We start from the raw sequence: 19554 nt of genomic DNA, 5'->3' as shown, positions 1-19554 counted from the left end.
GTTATGGTAGTCTAACGATACAGCGCTAGATTGTACAATTATTAGGTACACCTCTTAATATGATACAATTATGTTCTCCATCTCTTCAAACTACAATAATGAAATTATTCTTTCAGTACTTCTCCATCAAAAGTAAAGTTTGTTAACCATGCCGGGGGTCTTTTTTTTTCTCTTTTGTTTTACTTTTTTACTATTTGCTGTTGGTTTGTTTGATTGATTGTTAATAGTTCATAAGGTTATTTAAAAAAAAAAAAAAAAAAAAAGACAGATCATGAAATACACGATATAGTAGTGTGGAAAACATATTTCATACCTGATAATAATTGTACACGACACGGACAAAATGTTCGATTGCTCTGATCATTCAAATCAATCAAAGATTATTTATATAACCCTAAATCATGTCGTTGTGCACAAGCCACAACGACATTCTCGGCTCAGATCCCACATCAGGGCAAGAAAAAAGTCAACCCAATGGGATACAATGAGAAACCTTGGAGGGGACCGCAGACGCCACAAAAGTCTAGCTGCCGCATTTTGTACCAACTGTAATCTATTAATGCTAGACATAGGGAAGCCCGAAAATAATACGTTAAAGTAATCGAGACGAGATGTAACAAACGCATGGATAATGATCTCAGCGTCAGTGGTGGACAAAATGGAACTAATTTTAGCGATATTACGGAGATGAAAGACCGCCGTTTTAGTAACACTCTTAATGTGTGACTCAAAAGAGAGGGTTGGGTCGAAAATAAAACCCAGATTTTTCACCGAGTCGCCTTGTGTAGTTGTTTGGTTGTCAAATGTTAAGGTGGTATTATTTAATAGGTGTCAGTGTCTAGCAGGACCGATAATCAGCATTTCCGTTTTTTTAGCGTTGAGTTGCAAAAAATTATCGAACATCCATTGTTTAATTTCATTAAGATGGCCTCCAGCTGACTACAATCCAGCGTGTTGGTCGGCATTCAGTTTTCTCCAGACTTCAAGCATGTTTTATGGCTGTAAAACCTTCTCATTTGTTTTGACAACTTGGCACACAACATATTGTACGTCTGGCTTAGTTTGAACGACTGATAACGACGGAAAAACTAACGTACACATATTTTTTCCTGCCAATAATGCATTTGTCTTGGATCCGCATGGTACACGTCCCGCAGCGCTTTTCCTCATTAGGGCTGACTTCAATATGAAATAGTTTTCTTATTAGTGTGTCGTTTTGGAGTAGCTGTCTGCAGTTTAGTGTTGGGGTTCAGTAGGAAAATGGAGAATTACTATGAAAAACAATGAAATGGTAGACATCTCTCTTTTAGTGGACATGTATGAATGGCCGTTCAGATTTGACAATGTCAACAAGTGTCACCTGAATTTGATTTATATCACAGCCCTCGTAATTTCATTTAACATGTTCAGATTAAGTTTAATCTTATCTGATCTCTTAGTACGCTGATGAAAAATTTTCCACACATTGGCACAAGTCTTGAAGTGCTCTTCTTATCTTTGCAGCCTTTGTGAGTTATTGATAAATCTCTCTATATAATGAAGACAAAGTTCTTGATGAAGCATCTGGTGAGTCTGTAAAGCTGAGGTCAATCGAGATGTTTCCATACCCTTAATCATTCAAAGTCAGGCGACGTCAGACAGTCTTGATGTGCAATCATCAATAAAAACATAAACACACACACAGGTTGGAGGGTGAAGTGCCGAGTCACATGGAATGACTTCACAAACACTCTTACACACATGAAGAGAGATTAGCTGTGTAATAAACACCTTGCCTTGGTTGACCTTATCTTCAAGCGATGATACACAACTGTGGTTGGCTGTCACGTTTGTGTACACTGCGTGACAAGGAGGGCGAGGCAGGTAGTAGACTCCAGCGCTATATAACAACAGAAGAGGGAACTAAGCCAGCATCATCAACATGACCGTGGCGAGTGGTATATCAGAGGAGGCCAAGCCGGTGCAGGTGACCCTCCACCCCCTGAGAGTAGGAGTTGAACAGGAGCCGCTGTGCATCTTTGGGACAGGGGACTTGGGCCGCTCCCTGGGTCTGCGCCTGCTGCAGACGGGCTGCAGGGTGGTGTATGGCAGCCGCAGACCTCACAGCTGCGGCCCTTTGCCCGAAGGAGCTGAGGTACAACGCATAAGGGTGCTTAGCGGCTATTAACAATAATAGATGTTTGTGCAAGTAAATCACGCTTGTTTGCGGCGTGCAGGTGATGAGCCATGAGGCGGCGGCCAGGGCGGCGCGACTCATCTTCATTTGTGTTCACAGAGAACATTACACATTCATGGAGACGCTGGCGACTTATCTGAAAGGAAAGGTAAATGGATGTTGTCTCTAATGGTGCAATACACCTACTATTGAGTTAGTGGCTGAACAGCAAACTTTCATTGAACACAAACAACTATGATTCATGTGCAGCGTTTTCACTGTAATCATCCAGGATGCAAAATCTACATTCCACAGTATTAGGTGTGTCTATGTATATAAGAGACTAATGTGTCAAAAAAAAAAAAAAGATTCCTCTGCAAAATAACTCCGCTGCCACAGATGCATCCATTAAACAATATATTCTGTTTTGCATCACGGTGCACCAGATTTGTTTTTAATATGCTTACCCTTGGTACGGGGTCAGCAACCCGCGGCTCAAAAGCCGCAGGGGGCTCTTTAATGCCACCCCTAGGGGAGCATTTTTAAAAAAAGGATTGAAAATGGAAGAAGATGGGGAAAAATGTATATATATATATATATATATATATATATATATATATATATTAGTGTATTTTTTGTTTGAGAACAAACATGAAACAAACCTTACCATTTGTTACAAAGCCCACTATTTAATATGTGTGTGTGTATGCTTCACTGATGAGAGCATTTGTTGAAGATCGTTTTGTCCTACTAATTTTGGCGGTTCTTGAACTCACCACAATGTGGACTGTGACCAAATAGTTTTTTTTTTTACATGTAAAATCTTACACTCCTTCCCTCTCCCATTTTGTCCACCAAACATTTTATACTGTGCATGAATGCACACAAGTGAACTTTGTTGATGTTAACAACTTGTTGGATTGCTAATCAAGCATATTTAAGGGGAGATATGGCGTAGTGAGTAGGCGGCCGTGCCAGAAACCTGAAGGTTGCAGGTTCGCTCACCGCCTCTTGACATCCAAATCGCTGCCGTTGTATCCTTGGGAAGGACACTTCACCCTTGCCCCCGGTGCCGCTCACACTGGTGAATCAATGATAAATGAATTATAAGTGGTGGTCGGAGGGGCCGTAGGCGCAAACTGGCAGCCTCGTTTCCGTCAGTCTACCTCAGGGCAGCTGTGGCTACAAATGTAGCTTACGACCACCACCAGGTGTGAACGAATGATGGGTTCCCACTTCGTAGTGAGCACTTTAAGTATCTAATAGTAGAAAAATGGCGATATAAAATCTAATCCATTATTATTATTGTTATCATATTGGGTCAGTGCATGACTGCAAGCTAATCAATGCTATCATGCTATTTAGGATAGCATTGATTAGAAATACATATTGCATCATTATGCCTCATTTGTAGGTATATTTGAGATCATTTAATATCCTTCCCTTTTATCCTCTTTGTATACAATTTAGTGTTGCAAGTCTCATGACACATTATCCGTATGTAATATTGGCTGCATTTCAGATAGTTGTTTGTGTGCCATGTTGTTCCAGACCACAGCAAACATTACCTAGCTTGCCAAAGATTTTAATCATTAGATCAAAAGAAAACAGCCTGCCATTTCCGTGGAGACCTTTGGCCATTAAAAGCCATTAATTTCCAAAAGTAAGCTCACCTTGTGAGTAGTCTCTGATTTACTTATGATGTCTAATGTTGTAAAAATGTGTAAAATAAATACTAAAAATTTCAACATTTCTGTCGACAAAGATTTGCTTCAGCCTGCGACACATAGTCATTTTGAAATTAGGCTAATGTAGCTAATATAGACAATTACATCATGTGTTGCTTTCATTATAACACTTTTTTACAGCTTTTAATTTTTTGCGGCTCCAGACATTTTTGTTTTTTTTTATTTTTGATCCATTATGGCTCTTTCAACGTTTCAAGTTGCCAACCCCAGCCTTAGTACAGCGCACCAAAAAATAAAGTGGCTGATTTACTATAGGTTTGCGAGTATTAAAACACATGCAAACTTGATAAGACTAACAAAGCTGATCTAATAAGCTAATGCGCAGAGGATTGCATCTTTAGAAAGAGCAAAATAGAGACAGCAATTCATTAAGCGTGTCTGTCTTCATGTAAATCCGAAATGTATGCTGATTATCAGAATGACCACAATACTGAGAGGAGGAGAAGCAAATATAATAATTTAGCACATACACTGTGATTTATCAAGAATAAAATTGTTCTGTTTAACATCTTTATTTGACACATTAAAATATGTATCTGCAAACTGGCACTGTTATGTATTAAATGTTGGGGAAAAGATGTGATCGCGCTGCAAAGACAGACAACAAAACTTCCTACATTTACGTGTCATATTTGGACTGTCAGAAATAAATAAAATAATAGACATTGTCTATTCAACAATATCATTTTCAAATTGCATAGCTAACTGGGTGACTTTAGGGCTAAATAAAACACATTTAATTAATTAATTTTGGTGTATGCTGGTGTTTTTATTGGCATTGTATTAGTTTGGTAATATAAGAGATTATTATTGATAAAATTCTCGCAATATGCATTTTCTTGCTCTCGATCATTCCTGCGCATTATTGGAATTAAAGCCAGCATCTACCGGGGCGCACCATCAGCATGCTAAAAAGTGGGTTCCATTTTAGATGCACTGCAGGATTGCTTGTATAATACCAAGAAAAAATTGTGCATCTTATAGTTTTCTGCTGTTTGTTTTTAAACATAGCAATATGCCACACGTAGGACCATGATATCATGAATGTGGAAGGAAATGAGTGTTAGCACTGTGACAGCACCAATCAATTGTACATGCAGTCTTAGTAGATCACCCGCAACACGCCTACTAATAGTACACTCTATTTTTGATTGATTGAAACTTTTATTAGTAGATTCAACAGTACAGTACATATTTCGTTCAATTGACCACTAAATTGTAACACCCGAATACGTTTTTCAACTTGTTTAAGTCGGGGTCCACGTAAATGAATTCATTGTGAATGTCAGGCTTGTCCTTGTCAGTTTGGTTTTGTTTTAGTTTTTCCTCTGTGTATGTCTTTGTTTCCTGTCAGCGCTTTTATTTTGGTCATTTCCTCCTTTTCTCCCTGAGCGCTGTTTCCCCTGAGCTGCGGCTGATTGGCACCTGGCCACACCTGTTATCAATCAGCCCAATTTTATTTAAACCTGCTTTGTCCTCCAGTCAGTGCTGGATTTTTTGTCACCACTGCCTATCAATGTCATTAATACTTATCGTTGTAGCTGTGTCTACTTCTGTTCATTCTGATCATGTCATAGTTCCTTCGCGTCACAGTAAGTGTTTTTGTTTCTAGGCCACAGTTAGCCTTTGTGCTAGTTTTTGTTCATAGCCAAGTTTGTTCTCCGCCTTGTGCGCGCCTTTTGTTTGTACCCTTTTGTTTGTTCTTGTTTTAGTGTTAAGTTAAATCATGTTTACCTGCACAATGCCTGCCGCCCTCTCTGCATCTTGGGGTCCGTCACAAACTCAACCTGACAGAATAATCCAGCCCTGACTGGAGGACAAAGCAGGTTTAAATAAGAGCGGGCTGATTGACACCTGGTGCGGCCAGGTGCCAATCAGCCGCAGCGGAATGGAAACAGCGCTCAGGGAAAAAAACAGGAAATTACCAAAATAAAAGCGCTGACAGGAAACAAAGACATACACAGAGGAAAAACTAAAACAAAATAAAACTGTCAGGGACAAGCCTGACAGTAAATTATTTATAATTGTAGGTTATTGTGGATCAGGCTCAAACCGTAATGTCAAATGGTAATGATTATAAAATAAATTTACATATAAATAACATAGTTATTCATACAGCTTTTGCACTAGCTCTCTCTAGATTGTGCACCGTAATAAGTGTCCAATGTGAGGTTACATTGTACCATTAAGAATAATTTGTAACATACGTAAATAAAGGGGTCATATTAGAACTACAAAACTATTGTTCCTCCTAGAGCTGAATTGAGACTAATGATAATATTGAGGTTAAATGTTTGAAAATACTACACACAAAAAGAGCATTTTATTGGTCACATTTTGTTTTCTTTTACTGAAGAAAGATTTCAAGTTCTGATACAACTAATGCTTCCTACCATCCACAAAGGGCTTTTGCGCTCACTTCCACTTTGTTAGTCAAAGCATGCTCATGGGTTTGGTCAAATTCTGAAATCTGTTATGAGTTCTTGCAAAGTGAAAAAGAGGTTTTGATTAGAGATGTCCGTAAATGGCTTTTTTGCCGTTATCTGTTATTCTAATATTGTCCAACTCTTAATTACCGATGCCGATATCAACCGATACCGATATGTACCGTCGTAGAATTAACACATTATTATGCCTAATTGTATTGTGATGCCCTGCTGGCTGCATTAAACAATGTAACAAGGTTTTCCGAAAAAAAAAAAAAATCAACTCAAGTGTGGCACTGCCATATTTATTATAGAATTCACAAAGTGCATTATTTTTTTTAACATGCCTCAAAACAGCAGCTTGGAATTTGGGACATGCATTGTTGAGTGGGCGGGGTTGGGGGGGTGAGGTTGAGTTGAGGGGCGTAGGGGGCAGCGGGGGTGTATATTGGGTATTTGTTCTGTTGTGTTTATGTTGTGTTACGGTGCGGATGTGTCCGTCATTGTTGTTTGGTGTGGGTTCACAGTGTGGCGCATATTTGTAAAAGTGTTAAAGATGTTTATACGGCCACCCTCAGTGTGACCTGTATGGCTGTTGACCAAGTATGCCTTGCATTCACTAGTGTGTGTGAAAAGCCGTAGTTACATTGTGACTGGGCTGGCATGCAAAGACAGTCCCTGTAAGGTTTAATGGTGCTCTGTATTACTCCCTATGTCCCTTTATAAAGCGCAGTTTTAAAAAATCATACAGTTTACTTTCTGAAACCGATATCGATAACTTTGAAACTGATACCGACAATATCCGATATTACATTTAAAAGCATTTATCGGCCGATAATATCGGTAGCCCGATACTATAGGACATCTCTAGTTTGATGTCTTAATTCCGTCTGATCCTTGCACCTGTTTATTGCAGGTGTTGGTGGACCTCAGTAACAACCTGAAGAAAGACATATACCCAGAAGCCAACGCTGTCTACTTGCAGAGGTAACAGACTCTCATGAAGAAAAAAGATGAGTGAAATGTTCTTGATAAATATTTAATCATTGTATTCAAATTGTGTTTGATAAATGGAAGTTTCCCCCCTAATTTGCCTCTTTTATCACTTAAACCAGTGTTTCCTAAACATAGGGCATTGTTCCATTGTTGGGACGCCACCGCCTTCTAAAAGGCCGGCAAAATAATCTGTTTGTCAGCTGTGGGTCGTATGGGCGGCAGTGGTACTCAGATGTAATACACTTTTTGAGCAGCAGAAATCTGGAGCTAAAGTCATAGATAAGTTCCTTGAGTGCCAAAATTCCGACTAAAGTGGTGAAGTTGTATTTTCATTTTCACTTAAATTCCACCCCTGCGATGAGGTGGCGACTTGTCCAGGGTGTACTCCGCTTTCCGCCCGATTGTAGCTGAGATAGGCACCAGCGCCCCCCGCGACCCCAAAGGGAATTAGCGGTAGAAAATGGATGGATGGATGGACTTAAATTCCAATGACATAATGTTTAAGCAACATATCAATTATTATTTATTATTCATTTAGTTGGAATGTATTTATTTTAGTACTACATAATTGTGTGTAAATGTATTGTACCAATTTTTTTTGTCAGTTTTGGCAGTATTTATTGTTGTAATCGGTCTGACCGAAAACTTTATAATAAACTTTGTGATTAACACATGCTTTCAAATCATTCGACAAGGTTTATCCTGTTAAACTGTAATTATGTTAGATATAATTGATGCATATGATTAAAATCAAGAGTAAAATTACAAATTCCAATGTTAATAATTAAATGGGCACCACTCCCCTGGGTAGTAAAAAAGTTGGGCCCCAAGGTCAAAGAGATTATGAACCAGTGACTAAAACTGAGCAACCAAACTTTATAGTTGACCAAGTAGCCAAGTGGAATAATTGGAAGTGTATGTGAAGACTTAGTTTTCTATATCATACTTCCTCATATGTATTTTAAATATTATATGACAGTACTATACATGCTATACTATACAGTACTATATTCCACGAGTCCACACATGATTATTAGAGACTTAATGAAAAACAAAGCAAAGTAATACTGTATTGTGATTTCAAACAGTCATGGTCTTGCAAAGAAAAGTTTTCCATTCCATTACATAAATATCAAATATTTAAATGCCCATAATAACATAAATGCAGTTTAGTTGTAGTCCATAGTTTTTTTCTCATTAAGTTTCCCATTAAATTTAATACTCTTGGTTTACTGAGCATAACATTGACTTTATTCTCCTAAAGCACATATTTTTTTCTTGTAAGTCACAAGGATTTTCAGTCACTATATATATATACATATATATATATATATATATATATATATATATGTATATATATATATATATATATATATATATATATATATATATATATATATATATATATATATATACATATATATATATATATATATATATATATATACATATATATATATATACCCCAGAAGCAGAAGAGGCTGAGTTGTGCGTACAAACTAAATATTTGATATAAGCACAGGAAGGTAGAACATAAATCAATGGCACAAATGGGAAAAGCCACAAAAAATCAGGTAGACAAAGTAGCAAACAAAAATATTAGCTAAGAGGAAGATGAAGGGAATCAGGCCTAAACAAAAACACAAAGTAACAAAACAAATAGTGACTATAAAGTTGGTGGGAATCTGGGTTGGCGCTTGCGTGAATCTGTGCATATTCCCATGGTTTGTACTGCGGTGCAGGAACTTGGAGACGATTTGCCAGTCTCTGATTGTACTCAAAGGTGAGGGACAGTACAGCTCTGATATTGCGACAGGCCAGGCGAGCCCGAAGCAGGTGGGCGGCAACAGACAGCACGGCAGACTCCGACTCCAATGATAGAAATGCAGGCGGTTGAAAACCGTAAGCGGTATTGAACAAGGCTGATAAGGGCATATTCGATCCAGGAAAGGTTCAGAGCCCAGGAAACAGGTTGTATGGTTGCCTCCAGATCTAGGTTGGCTCGATGTGTCTGGTTGTTCGACTGTGGATATTTGCCAGATGAGAGACTATCTGCAGGCGCGCCGCTAGGGATTTTGGGCCCCATGAAAATAATCTTTACAGGGCCCCCAACACATAATTTCATACAATTTCATCATCATTAGGGCCCCCCTCCATCATGGGCCCCTAGAATCTGTCTCCTTTACCCCCCCTTTTCAGCGCCCCTGACTATCTGAGACCCCGAACAACTTGCAAAACCCCTTCCACAAAGCTGATGCAAATGGGTTCACTCTCTTTGAGACAACGCCAACAGGAATCCCGTGCAGACAAAACACTTGTTGGACCAGCAGATCAGCAGTTTCTAGGGAGGGCGGGAGTTTAGGTAATGCAGCGAAGTGGACCATTTTGGATAAATGGTCCAACTTTGTGAGAAAGACTCTGTTGCCATTGGATGGAAGGAATCCTGTGACAAAATCCAGTGCCACATTGACAGTGGCCTTAGGGGTCCAGCCAAAGTGGCGTGGGAGGAAGGAAAACTGTCGGATGACCTAGCAATCGGGCGCCCCCGGGCGACGTGCCATAACTGAGAAACCCTATGTCGTGGATGTGGCAAAACAAGCCATTACACCTCTGGTGTAATGGCTTACTGCGTGCACAGATTGCGCAGGCTGCAACAAAGTCCTTGACGTTGGTCCTCATGGAGGGCCACCAAAAACGCTGCGCCAGAAGAAACATAGTCCCGATTGACTCCAAGGTGGCATGCAGAAAGAGGACGGCAGGGATTCAGTCACTTTCAACTGTCTGTGTTCGGAGTTTAACGGCGTAATCAGACACCCTTCGGTGCTGCTGTTGCAGCTGTAGGAGAGCCCGAGCAGCCTCCCTTCCCGCTGGAGTCCGCTTGACGATATTTTCCATTGCCTTTGAAAATGCAGAAATAGAGCCACAGAGCGTTGACTGTCAAATTCATTCTGCCGAGGTCCATGCTACTGCTCTTCTAGACAAGCGAGAGGTAGTGAAAGCCATGCGGACACTTTCGGATTGGAACGCTGCTGCTGGCTGAGGTTCGAAGTGCAGCTGGCACTAGATGAGAAATGGATGGACATCGCCAGAGTCTCCAGAAAAGCGTTCAGGTCGAGACAGCAAAGGGCAGGAATCAGCAAGTTGGTGGTGAGCCGGGCTGGGGCGTAGTGAGTGCTGCAGAAAACTGAGCTTCTAGAACCTCCATTTTAACATCTTGGCGGGAGGACTAGGAAGAGTGGCGCCAAGCTTGGTGTAGGCGTAGTGATTGGTTATGGAGTACCCCCTTGAGACCGCTTGAGATGTGTCTATCCGTCTGGCTGGTTCTTTCTGTTACGTTCTTGTAGCAGACAACAGAAGCAGAAGGGTTGGAGTTGTGCGTGCAAACAAAGTATTTAATATGAGCACAGAAAGATAAAACACAAAACAATGGCACTGGTAAGAAAAGTCAATGCTATAAGAAAACAGGTAGACAAACAAAATACTAGCTAAGGGAAAAAAGGAGAAAGAAGGGAATCGAGGTACAACAAAAAATACAAAGTAACAAAATAAATACCTATCAAAAGTATAAGTAGTGAGGAGATGTGCCTGGAAGACGTCAGAGAAAGAATCTGCAACATCAGGCGAGTGCAATCAGTTATTATGATGAACTAGTCATTACCAACACGTGTGTCCCAAGCTTCAACCTTCCTCCTGCATCCAGATACTGGAGAGAGATAGAAAAACAGTCGGAAAGTACAGTAATGCAAAATACACAGCAGAAATGGCTACCAAACTTTTTACTTTCATAGTACCAACCGAATTTTGTCTGTACAACCAGGCACCGATGTACATAAGACTCGGCACAGGCTCTAACACTTAGCCTGAAAGAAAGCACTCAAAAGTAAGGCTAATTTTTTCAAAATGCACTACCACCATGCTAATCTATATTGAATATGCCATATGCACGCTGCTTATTAGCATTAGAAATTTTTCATGGCGATTTCAACACCTCCAAATTTGGTAATTTTGGTGTGGCTCAACCAAAGACAAGACATTCAAATTAATTCCGATTGACTACTTCCAGACAATGTCGACACACTGAGAAAAAACTGAAATAAATGCATACTTACAAATCCAATTTAGAAGTGTAAGACAACCAGATACAACAGTATAGCGAATTTTAAATTTTTATTCTGATTCGCATTCTGGACAGCACAGTTATATTAATCAGGTCATTGTTAAATAGAAAAGAAGTGTTCTGAATGGCTGCTTTAGAACGAGGGACATCAAAAGGTGCCCAATGAATCCTGAAGAAACTAAAACCCACTCCTCTGGTGCCAGGACAGCTCACTGACTGTAGAGTTAGTTGAAGTGGAGACATTGATTTGTGACATTCAGACCCCTCAAGTTCTATTGTTGCCCCCTTCTCTTCTTTTGAGAGGAGTGTTAAAAAATGTCAGCTAAATTCTTTGCTATGTGTTCGCCAGACTGGTCCCTGGAGCCACTGTGGTGAAAGGCCTGAACACTCTGTCTGCCTGGGCTCTGCAGAATGGTCTTCTGACAGGAAAACAGGTGAGAGGGGAGAAGGGGAAAACAGTAAAAAGATGTGAGCAGAATCAAAGTGGCAATAATACAATGCTACCAAGGGTATTGTAACAGAGCCCCTTGGAAGATAGAACATTGTAGCGGTTGATTTACGGACATAATTCGCCACACCTAGTGCTTGACCTTATTGTTATTGTTCACTGTACTGTTCGAGTGTGCACATGACAATGTTGTTCTGTTTCACTGTATTGTTCAATTAGGCACATGACAAGGTTGTTCCGTTGCAGGTAATTCGGCGCGGCCCCTTTAAGTGGCCGTCAGTAGATTCTCCCAAAGGTGGGGGTTTGTTGTTCCCGCCATTTTTGAGTGTTTTAAGTCAGTGGGTTTTTGTTCTAAAAGAATAAAGGACGCACACGTTTTTGTGTGTCAACGATACACGAAGTTGTCTTGCTTTCACGCTACGAGCACAACACTGGTGACCCCGACGCTTCACTGAACGAATTCAGTGGATTTTTTTTCGACCATGACGGCGAATGCAGTTTCTCTGAAGCTGCCCGAGTTCTGGGAATCTTCCGCGACTGTATGGTTTGCCCAGGCCGAGGCACAGTTCACCCTGCGAGGTATCACCGAAGACGACACTAAGTTCCATTATGTTGTGTCCTCCCTCGGGAGCGCGACGGCGTCCAGAGTGGCTAGCGTCCTTACGCACCCACCGGAGAGGAACAAGTACCTCACGTTGAAGGCTCACCTGTTACAGACATTTGGACTTACCGACGCGGAGCGAGCTCGCCGCCTTTTTTCGCTGCAGGGGCTTGGCGATTGCAAGCCCTCTGAACTCATGGACAAAATGCTAAACCTCTTGGGTGAGCACAGCCCGGGATTCCTGTTCGTGCAGCTTTTCCTGACACTCCTACCTTCTCAGGTGCGGGCTGCTTTGGCTAACACCGCCATTTTGGACTGCCGCGAACTAGCTGCGGAAGCGAATAAAGTTTTTGTAGCCACCCAACCGACCTATGTGGCTGCATTTCTACCGGCTGAGGCAGATTCGCCCACTATCGCGGCTGCCGCCCCGGTAGCGGCGCCCCCCAGGCGGCAACCGGATTCTGGACTATGTTTTTTCCATGCGAAGTTCGGGACAAAAGCCAGGCGCTGCCGACCCCCGTGCAGTTTTCGAGGACCGCCGCCGGGAAACGCCGGGGCCGGCGCTCAGCTGTAGCCATGAGTGTCGGCAGTACTGGCAGGCTGCTCTTCATCCAAAACTCACTCTCTGGACGTCGGTTCCTGTGTGACACGGGCGCGCAGAGGAGCGTCCTGCCAGCATCAAACTTGGACATGCTGTCTGAGTCTCATGGCCCCCCCATGGAAGCGGCCAACGGCAGCCCCATCCGCACTTATGGAATACGGTACGTGGAAGTGTGTTTTGGTGGACAGCGTTTCAGTTGGAACTTTGTGACTGCTAAAGTGACAGTGCCGCTCATCGGGGCAGATTTTCTCTGTGCTTTCGGCCTCCTTGTGGATGTTAAAAACAGGCGTTTGGTGGATGCAATTACGTTCTGCTCCTACAAGTGCAGTCTCAGCGCGACAGACTCAATCAGACTTTCCAGCATGTTACCCACCGCGGACGTTTTTCTGCGCCTCCTCGCAGATTTCCCCACCCTGGTGCAGCCCACGTTCTCGTCAGCTACCACCAAACATGGTGTGGAACACCACATCTCCACCACGGGCCCCCCTGTGCACGCACGTGCCCGGCGCCTGGACCCCGCTAAGCTCTCCATCGCTAGAGCTGAATTTGAGACCATGGAACGCCTCGGGATAATTCGCCGCTCAGACAGCCCGTGGGCGTCGCCCCTCCACATGGTGGAGAAGCCCGGAGGTGGTTGGCGGCCGTGCGGGGATTACCGCAGACTCAACGAGGCGACTACCCCGGACCGTTACCCGGTCCCCCACATACAAGACTTTTCCGCCAACCTGGCTGGTAAAACTGTATTTTCTAAGGTAGATCTCGTCCGGGGCTATCATCAGGTGCCGGTCCACCCCTCTGATATTCCGAAGACAGCTGTAATTACCCCATTTGGACTGTTTGAATTTTTACGCATGCCGTTTGGCCTTAAGAGCGCCGCACAGACTTTCCAGCGGTTGATGGACTCTGTTTTACGTGATTTGCCGTTTTTGTTTGTTTACTTGGACGATATCCTGGTAGCAAGCACCTCGCAAGCCGAACATGTGACCCACCTTAGGACTCTTTTTCAGCGTCTTAGCCAACACGGGCTCATTGTGAACCCGGCTAAGTGCCAATTCGGGGTGTCTGTGATCGACTTCCTCGGTCATCGTGTCACGGAGTGCGGGGCAGTTCCCCTCCCAGCAAAGGTGGCTGCCATCGCAAACTTCCCCCGCCCACTCACGGTTAAAGCTCTCCAGGAGTTCCTGGGCATGGTAAATTTTTACCATCGTTTTATTTCCAGGGCAGCTGACCTCATGCGGCCGCTGTATGATGCTCTTAAAGGAGCTGCTCCCAAGCACGTGGTGGACTGGTCTGACACGCGGCACAGTGCTTTTGTGGGGGTCAAGTCTGCTCTCGCTAACGCTACCCTGCTGGCACACCCATTACCCGATGCTCCCATTGCAATCACCACGGACGCGTCAGACTATGCCGTAGGTGCAGTGCATGAGCAGTGGGTGGGCGGCACTTGGCAACCTTTGGCTTTCTTTAGCAGGCAGTTGCGCCCCTGCGAGCGGAAATATAGCACATTTGACCGTGAGCTCCTCGGCCTCTATCTGGCCATACGCCATTTCCGTTCGTTGCTCGAGGGCCGGCCTTTCACAGCTTTTGTGGACCACAAACCGCTCACTTTCGCGATGGCCAAAACAGCTGAACCGTGGTCGGCTCGGCAACAGAGGCACCTCTCCTACGTTTCAGAGTTCACGACAGACATCCAACACCTTGCTGGTAAGAACAATGTCGTTGCTGACTGCCTTTCCCGAGCTGTCGCTGGCGCTGTCCATGTCGGGCTCGATTTTGCTCAAATGGCAGTTGACCAGGCCGACGACCCTGACATCAAAGCTCTGAGGGCTGCAACCACAGGGTTACGGTTGTCTGAGGTCCCTTTTGAGGACACAGGGGTTATGCTCCTTTGTGACATCGCTACCGGTCGGCCACGGCCCCTTGTGCCCGCCTGTTGGAGGCGGCGTGTTTTCGACTCCATCCGTGGCCTTTCTCACCCGGGGAGGAAACCTTCCCAGCGGCTAGTAGCTGCAAAATTTGTCTGGCGGGGATTAAAGAAAGATGTTAGGGACTGGGTTTCCACCTGTGTAGCATGCCAGCGCTCAAAGGTGCACTGCCACACACGGGCTCCACTGGCACCGTTTACGGTTCCGGAGCGCCGTTTTGACCATGTGAATGTGGACTTGGTCGGCCCTCTTCCATCCTCACGCAGCTACACATACCTTCTCACGATGGTTGACAGGACCACCCGCTGGCCGGAAGCAGTACCTCTGACGTCCGCCACCTCCGCAGAGGTGGCACGCGCGTTCATTGGTACGTGGGTTGCCCGTTTCGGTACCCCGTCGGACATATCATCCGACCGGGGCTCGCAGTTCATTTCTGAGCTTTGGGCCGCTGTGGCCGAGAGCTTGGGAGTGAAACTCCACCACACAACGGCGTATCACCCACAGGCCAATGGTATGTGTGAGCGATTTCACAGATCCATGAAGGCAGCGCTTAGGGCGTCCCTGAAGGACAGCGCCTGGGTAGACAAATTCCCTTGGGTAATGCTGGGCCTTTGGACTGTCCCCAAGGAAGACCTGCAATCTTCCTCGGCAGAGTTGGTGTATGGGCAGCCCCTGCGTGTGCCGGGTGATTTCATTCCTAACACGACGGCATCTTGGTCCGCTGGTGAGCAACGAGCTGCTCTCCTCGATGCTGCCAAGGGTTTTGCCCCCATCCCCACTTCTCAGCACGGACTTACGCCGTCTCATGTTCCCACTTCTTTAAGGGGTGCAGCTTTTGTTTTTGTCCGCCACGACGCCCACCGCGGCCCCTTTCAGCCCCCTTACAATGGGCCATTTCGCGTCCTAGAGAGCGGGGACAAACATTTTCTCTTGGATATCGGGGGTCGGTCTGAAAAGATCACGGTGGACCGGCTGAAAGCGGCCCACGTAGATCTTAGTCAGCCGGTTACCACAGCTGTACCCCCACGCCGGGGTCGTCCGCCCGCGTTGCCTGGGCCTCATAATGACTTTTTGCATCCTTCTGAGCAATCCCTCGGTACCTTGGACTGTGCAGATTCCATTCCGGTTCCCCCTGCTAACTCCCCGGCGTTGGTACCAGTCCGGCGCACCCGGTCTGGTAGACCTGTTCGTGCCCCTGTCTATTGACCGTTATTTTCCTTAGTGAGGGCGAATTCTGGGGGGACGTGTGTAGCGGTTGATTTACGGACATAATTCGCCACACCTAGTGCTTGACCTTATTGTTATTGTTCACTGTACTGTTCGAGTGTGCACATGACAATGTTGTTCTGTTTCACTGTACTGTTCAATTAGGCACATGACAAGGTTGTTCCATTGCAGGTAATTCGGCGCGGCCCCTTTAAGTGGCCGTCAGTAGATTCTCCCAAAGGTGGGGGTTTGTTGTTCCCGCCATTTTTGAGTGTTTTAAGTCAGTGGGTTTTTGTTCTAAAAGAATAAAGGACGCACACGTTTTTGTGTGTCAACGATACACGAAGTTGTCTTGCTTTCACGCTACGAGCACAACAACATCATATTAAATTGTTGCCGTGTTCCAATATCATCTCTTATCTTTAGGACCTAAAATCCTGCATAGAAGTCAATCACTAATATGAGAAACAAGTTATAAGTCTTATGTCTTGCACGTTATTGATTGTTCCATGTTTCCACACCGGTATGAGAAAAATGAGGGCAGTACTTGTAAGAACACACAAACTAATGCACTTTGTGATGTTACAAAGTTGAAAGACCAGTGTTTATTGGAGCTTCCACTGCGCTGCTACAAAGGGAAACAAAAACATGAGGGGAACCTCTGGAGACCAAACCTGAATCTGCCTCAAATCTTTCTCAACACAAAAAATACCCCCCCCCCCCCCCCCCCCCACACACACACACACACATGCGCACAAACACACTTACACACCTCATTCTGCATGCTCGTACCACTGCAGTGCTCTATTTTTATTGAAAATAACTGCAAAGTGGAATCCCTCCATGATTACATGTGTACCTCACCCAATTTAAAAATATGTATATTTCAATACAGTGGACCATCTGAGGTCGAAAACAATGTATTTGTTTGACTTTGTTTGCTTTTCCTCAAAAGAAAATAATGAATTCCAGTGTCAAACTGGTTGAATCATACAACTGTATGATAGTATGCCAATATGGACAGATGGATTGGACGGACTATGTTATCCTATATGCAATATTTTTTGGACGAGAAGACACACATTTTTTATTTCCATTTAAACCCTGCACTTTTTTAATGTTGTGGCTAATTGATGGATTTTACTTGGTTCACAAGCTTCTCATGCCACCGATAAATTTAGCTTTGTCATATCGTATTAATGAAATTGCCCAACAGGTCACGATGGAACAAATACTGTACATTGTTTTACATAAATACAACACACTCACACAATCATTTATTCAGCGTTTTAGCACGTAGACTCACCCTCATCATGGCAAAGACCCGACAAAGTGCACATGACGCAGCCCCAATAGTTGGGAAATCATCCATCCATCCATTTTGTAGTGCTTGTCCCTCTGCACATATTTCTTAAATTCATTTTTATTGTCAGTGTTTTATATGATTTTGATGAATTTCAATGTGACTGAGGCAGACATTAACCATGTTTTGCCTAACATTCTAACATTTTCGAAGCAAAGGACCCCAAACTAATGGAGTGAGATATTCCTCCATTAGTTTGTAGAGATTGTATATCTTGTATAAAATTGTAATGAGCAGGCCTTAATATAAATGCGATAAGCAATTAAACTAATTTGATGCATTGTTCCCGTTTCTAATTTCAGGCTTTGATTTTGTAGAATAAAATTACACTTTGTTTTAATTGATGTTAGGAATTATATCGGACACAAAATTTTGGTGAAGTTTTTCTCACAAGGTTTGACTGTTGCGAAGTCCGTTTTTTTTCTTTATACACGTTTAACTTTCTTTGGACTTTTGCATCCTGCCACTACCCTAATGGATTAAAAAATGTTCCCAGTGTACTGTAGTTATTAATAAAAATTTGAAAGAAAAACATATTTAAAAAAGGACATGAAAAAAACCCTTTCAGGGAAAAAAATACCAGAGTTATGACCAATAATAAAGCAAAAAAAATGCCTTAAAGGTTAAAAAAGGTAGATACGGCAAAAGCATGCGGGTGGGTGCATGTGTGCAAATCTGTTTAGTAGTCCATGTCTATAAGCCTGGAGGTCGCTCAGCTCGGCGTCCTGTCCCGGAGCAGTCATCTTCCCAGGTGTGTTTGAAGAAGGATCAATTGATTTTCAGACTGTCTTTCATTGCAATGGTCTCGCTGGTGGGGGTTATAGCATGGCCTTACCAAGGCCATTGCAGAGGAAGCCGAATTGTAGATTGTTTTGGACAGGGCGCGCAATCACATTACACTGGTTTGTCTGCTCTAGTTGTCCAGTTTCGAACGCGTCTCTGAGATCTTATCCAATTTGCAATTAAATTTCGAGATCAGCAAAGTTTGAGTGTCCATGCACAGCTCTATCCAAATCCATCACGAAAGGCAACCATTGGGTTCCTTGAACAGTTACCATTGTCTTCCGAATTTGTCGATGGTCCATAACAACACTCAATCCACTCAGCAGATAAACTGTTATCACTATTCCAAATAGATAGATATTTTCAATATCTTTGACGGAAAGAACTGCCCGGGACATGACACTCTACTTCTCCCAAGAGTCCTGAAGAAGCACACAGGTTCTAAAACTTCATAACATCTTGTTAAGTGAGTTGAAAGACCAGTTTATTAATTCCAGGTTTTAGATTTCAGATTTCAGAGAACAGCTAGGAGAGAGGCTCTTACAAAGTTAAGGCAAGACAAGATGAAGGAACAAAGTAGGAGAAATAGGGAGCCAGAGACCTCTTGCAAAAAAGCAAGTAAAAGATCATCTCTTTGACGGCACTCTAATGTTTTAGGAATATGCTGCAAAAATGTAAGACTCTCAGACGTTTTTGTAACTGAATTCACAAGGCACCGGTTGAAAGCTTAAATGATGAAAAAGAGAGGACTTAAAATGGAACATCGAGGAACACCACTAGTATAACTAAAGTTTAAAAAAAACAACTCATTACTGCATCAAAAGTAAACAAGCTAGAGCAACACATTGATTACAAAAATCACATTATAAAAAAAAAAATGGAACTTCCAAAAAGGACAGGACTTAAAAGGGTGCCTTGAGGAACGTCTCAGCTATGTCAATTACAAGTTTGGGCCCCAGTGTTCAATGTTTGCTAGCAAGGTTAAATTCCAATGCAAATATCTGCTAATATGTTTACAATGGTCCAAGTTTTACAGGAGTACTATATTGTTCTTCAGAATTCGCTGCAAAAATGTTTGTCGTCCACATTTTGAAAAGAACTCCGGTATGATGTAATTCCACCGGTTAAATAACCCTTGCCTTAAAAAGCCGCAGACCCCCTATTTAATACCTCTGAGTTTTATTT

General features: G+C 43.2%; 1 protein-coding gene across 1 annotated transcript in view; it reads left to right on the top strand.

Annotated features, from left to right (window-relative positions):
- Nucleotides 1-1921: 1921 nt before the first annotated feature.
- The window catches only part of LOC133561981 (metalloreductase STEAP4-like), a 52435-nt gene continuing 34802 nt past the window's right edge, over nucleotides 1922-19554 (top strand). Inside the window, exons 1-4 of the mRNA XM_061915741.1 lie at nucleotides 1922-2134; nucleotides 2217-2324; nucleotides 7246-7316; nucleotides 11792-11876. Of these exons, the coding sequence (XP_061771725.1) occupies nucleotides 1922-2134; nucleotides 2217-2324; nucleotides 7246-7316; nucleotides 11792-11876 (477 nt within the window). The remainder of the gene's footprint in view (nucleotides 2135-2216; nucleotides 2325-7245; nucleotides 7317-11791; nucleotides 11877-19554) is intronic.

This window comes from Nerophis ophidion, linkage group LG11 (genome assembly GCF_033978795.1).
Source record: "Nerophis ophidion isolate RoL-2023_Sa linkage group LG11, RoL_Noph_v1.0, whole genome shotgun sequence".
Taxonomy (NCBI): Eukaryota; Metazoa; Chordata; class Actinopteri; order Syngnathiformes; family Syngnathidae; genus Nerophis; species Nerophis ophidion.
Note: the sequence above shows the minus strand (reverse complement) of the source record. Positions and strands in the feature narration are given on the sequence as shown.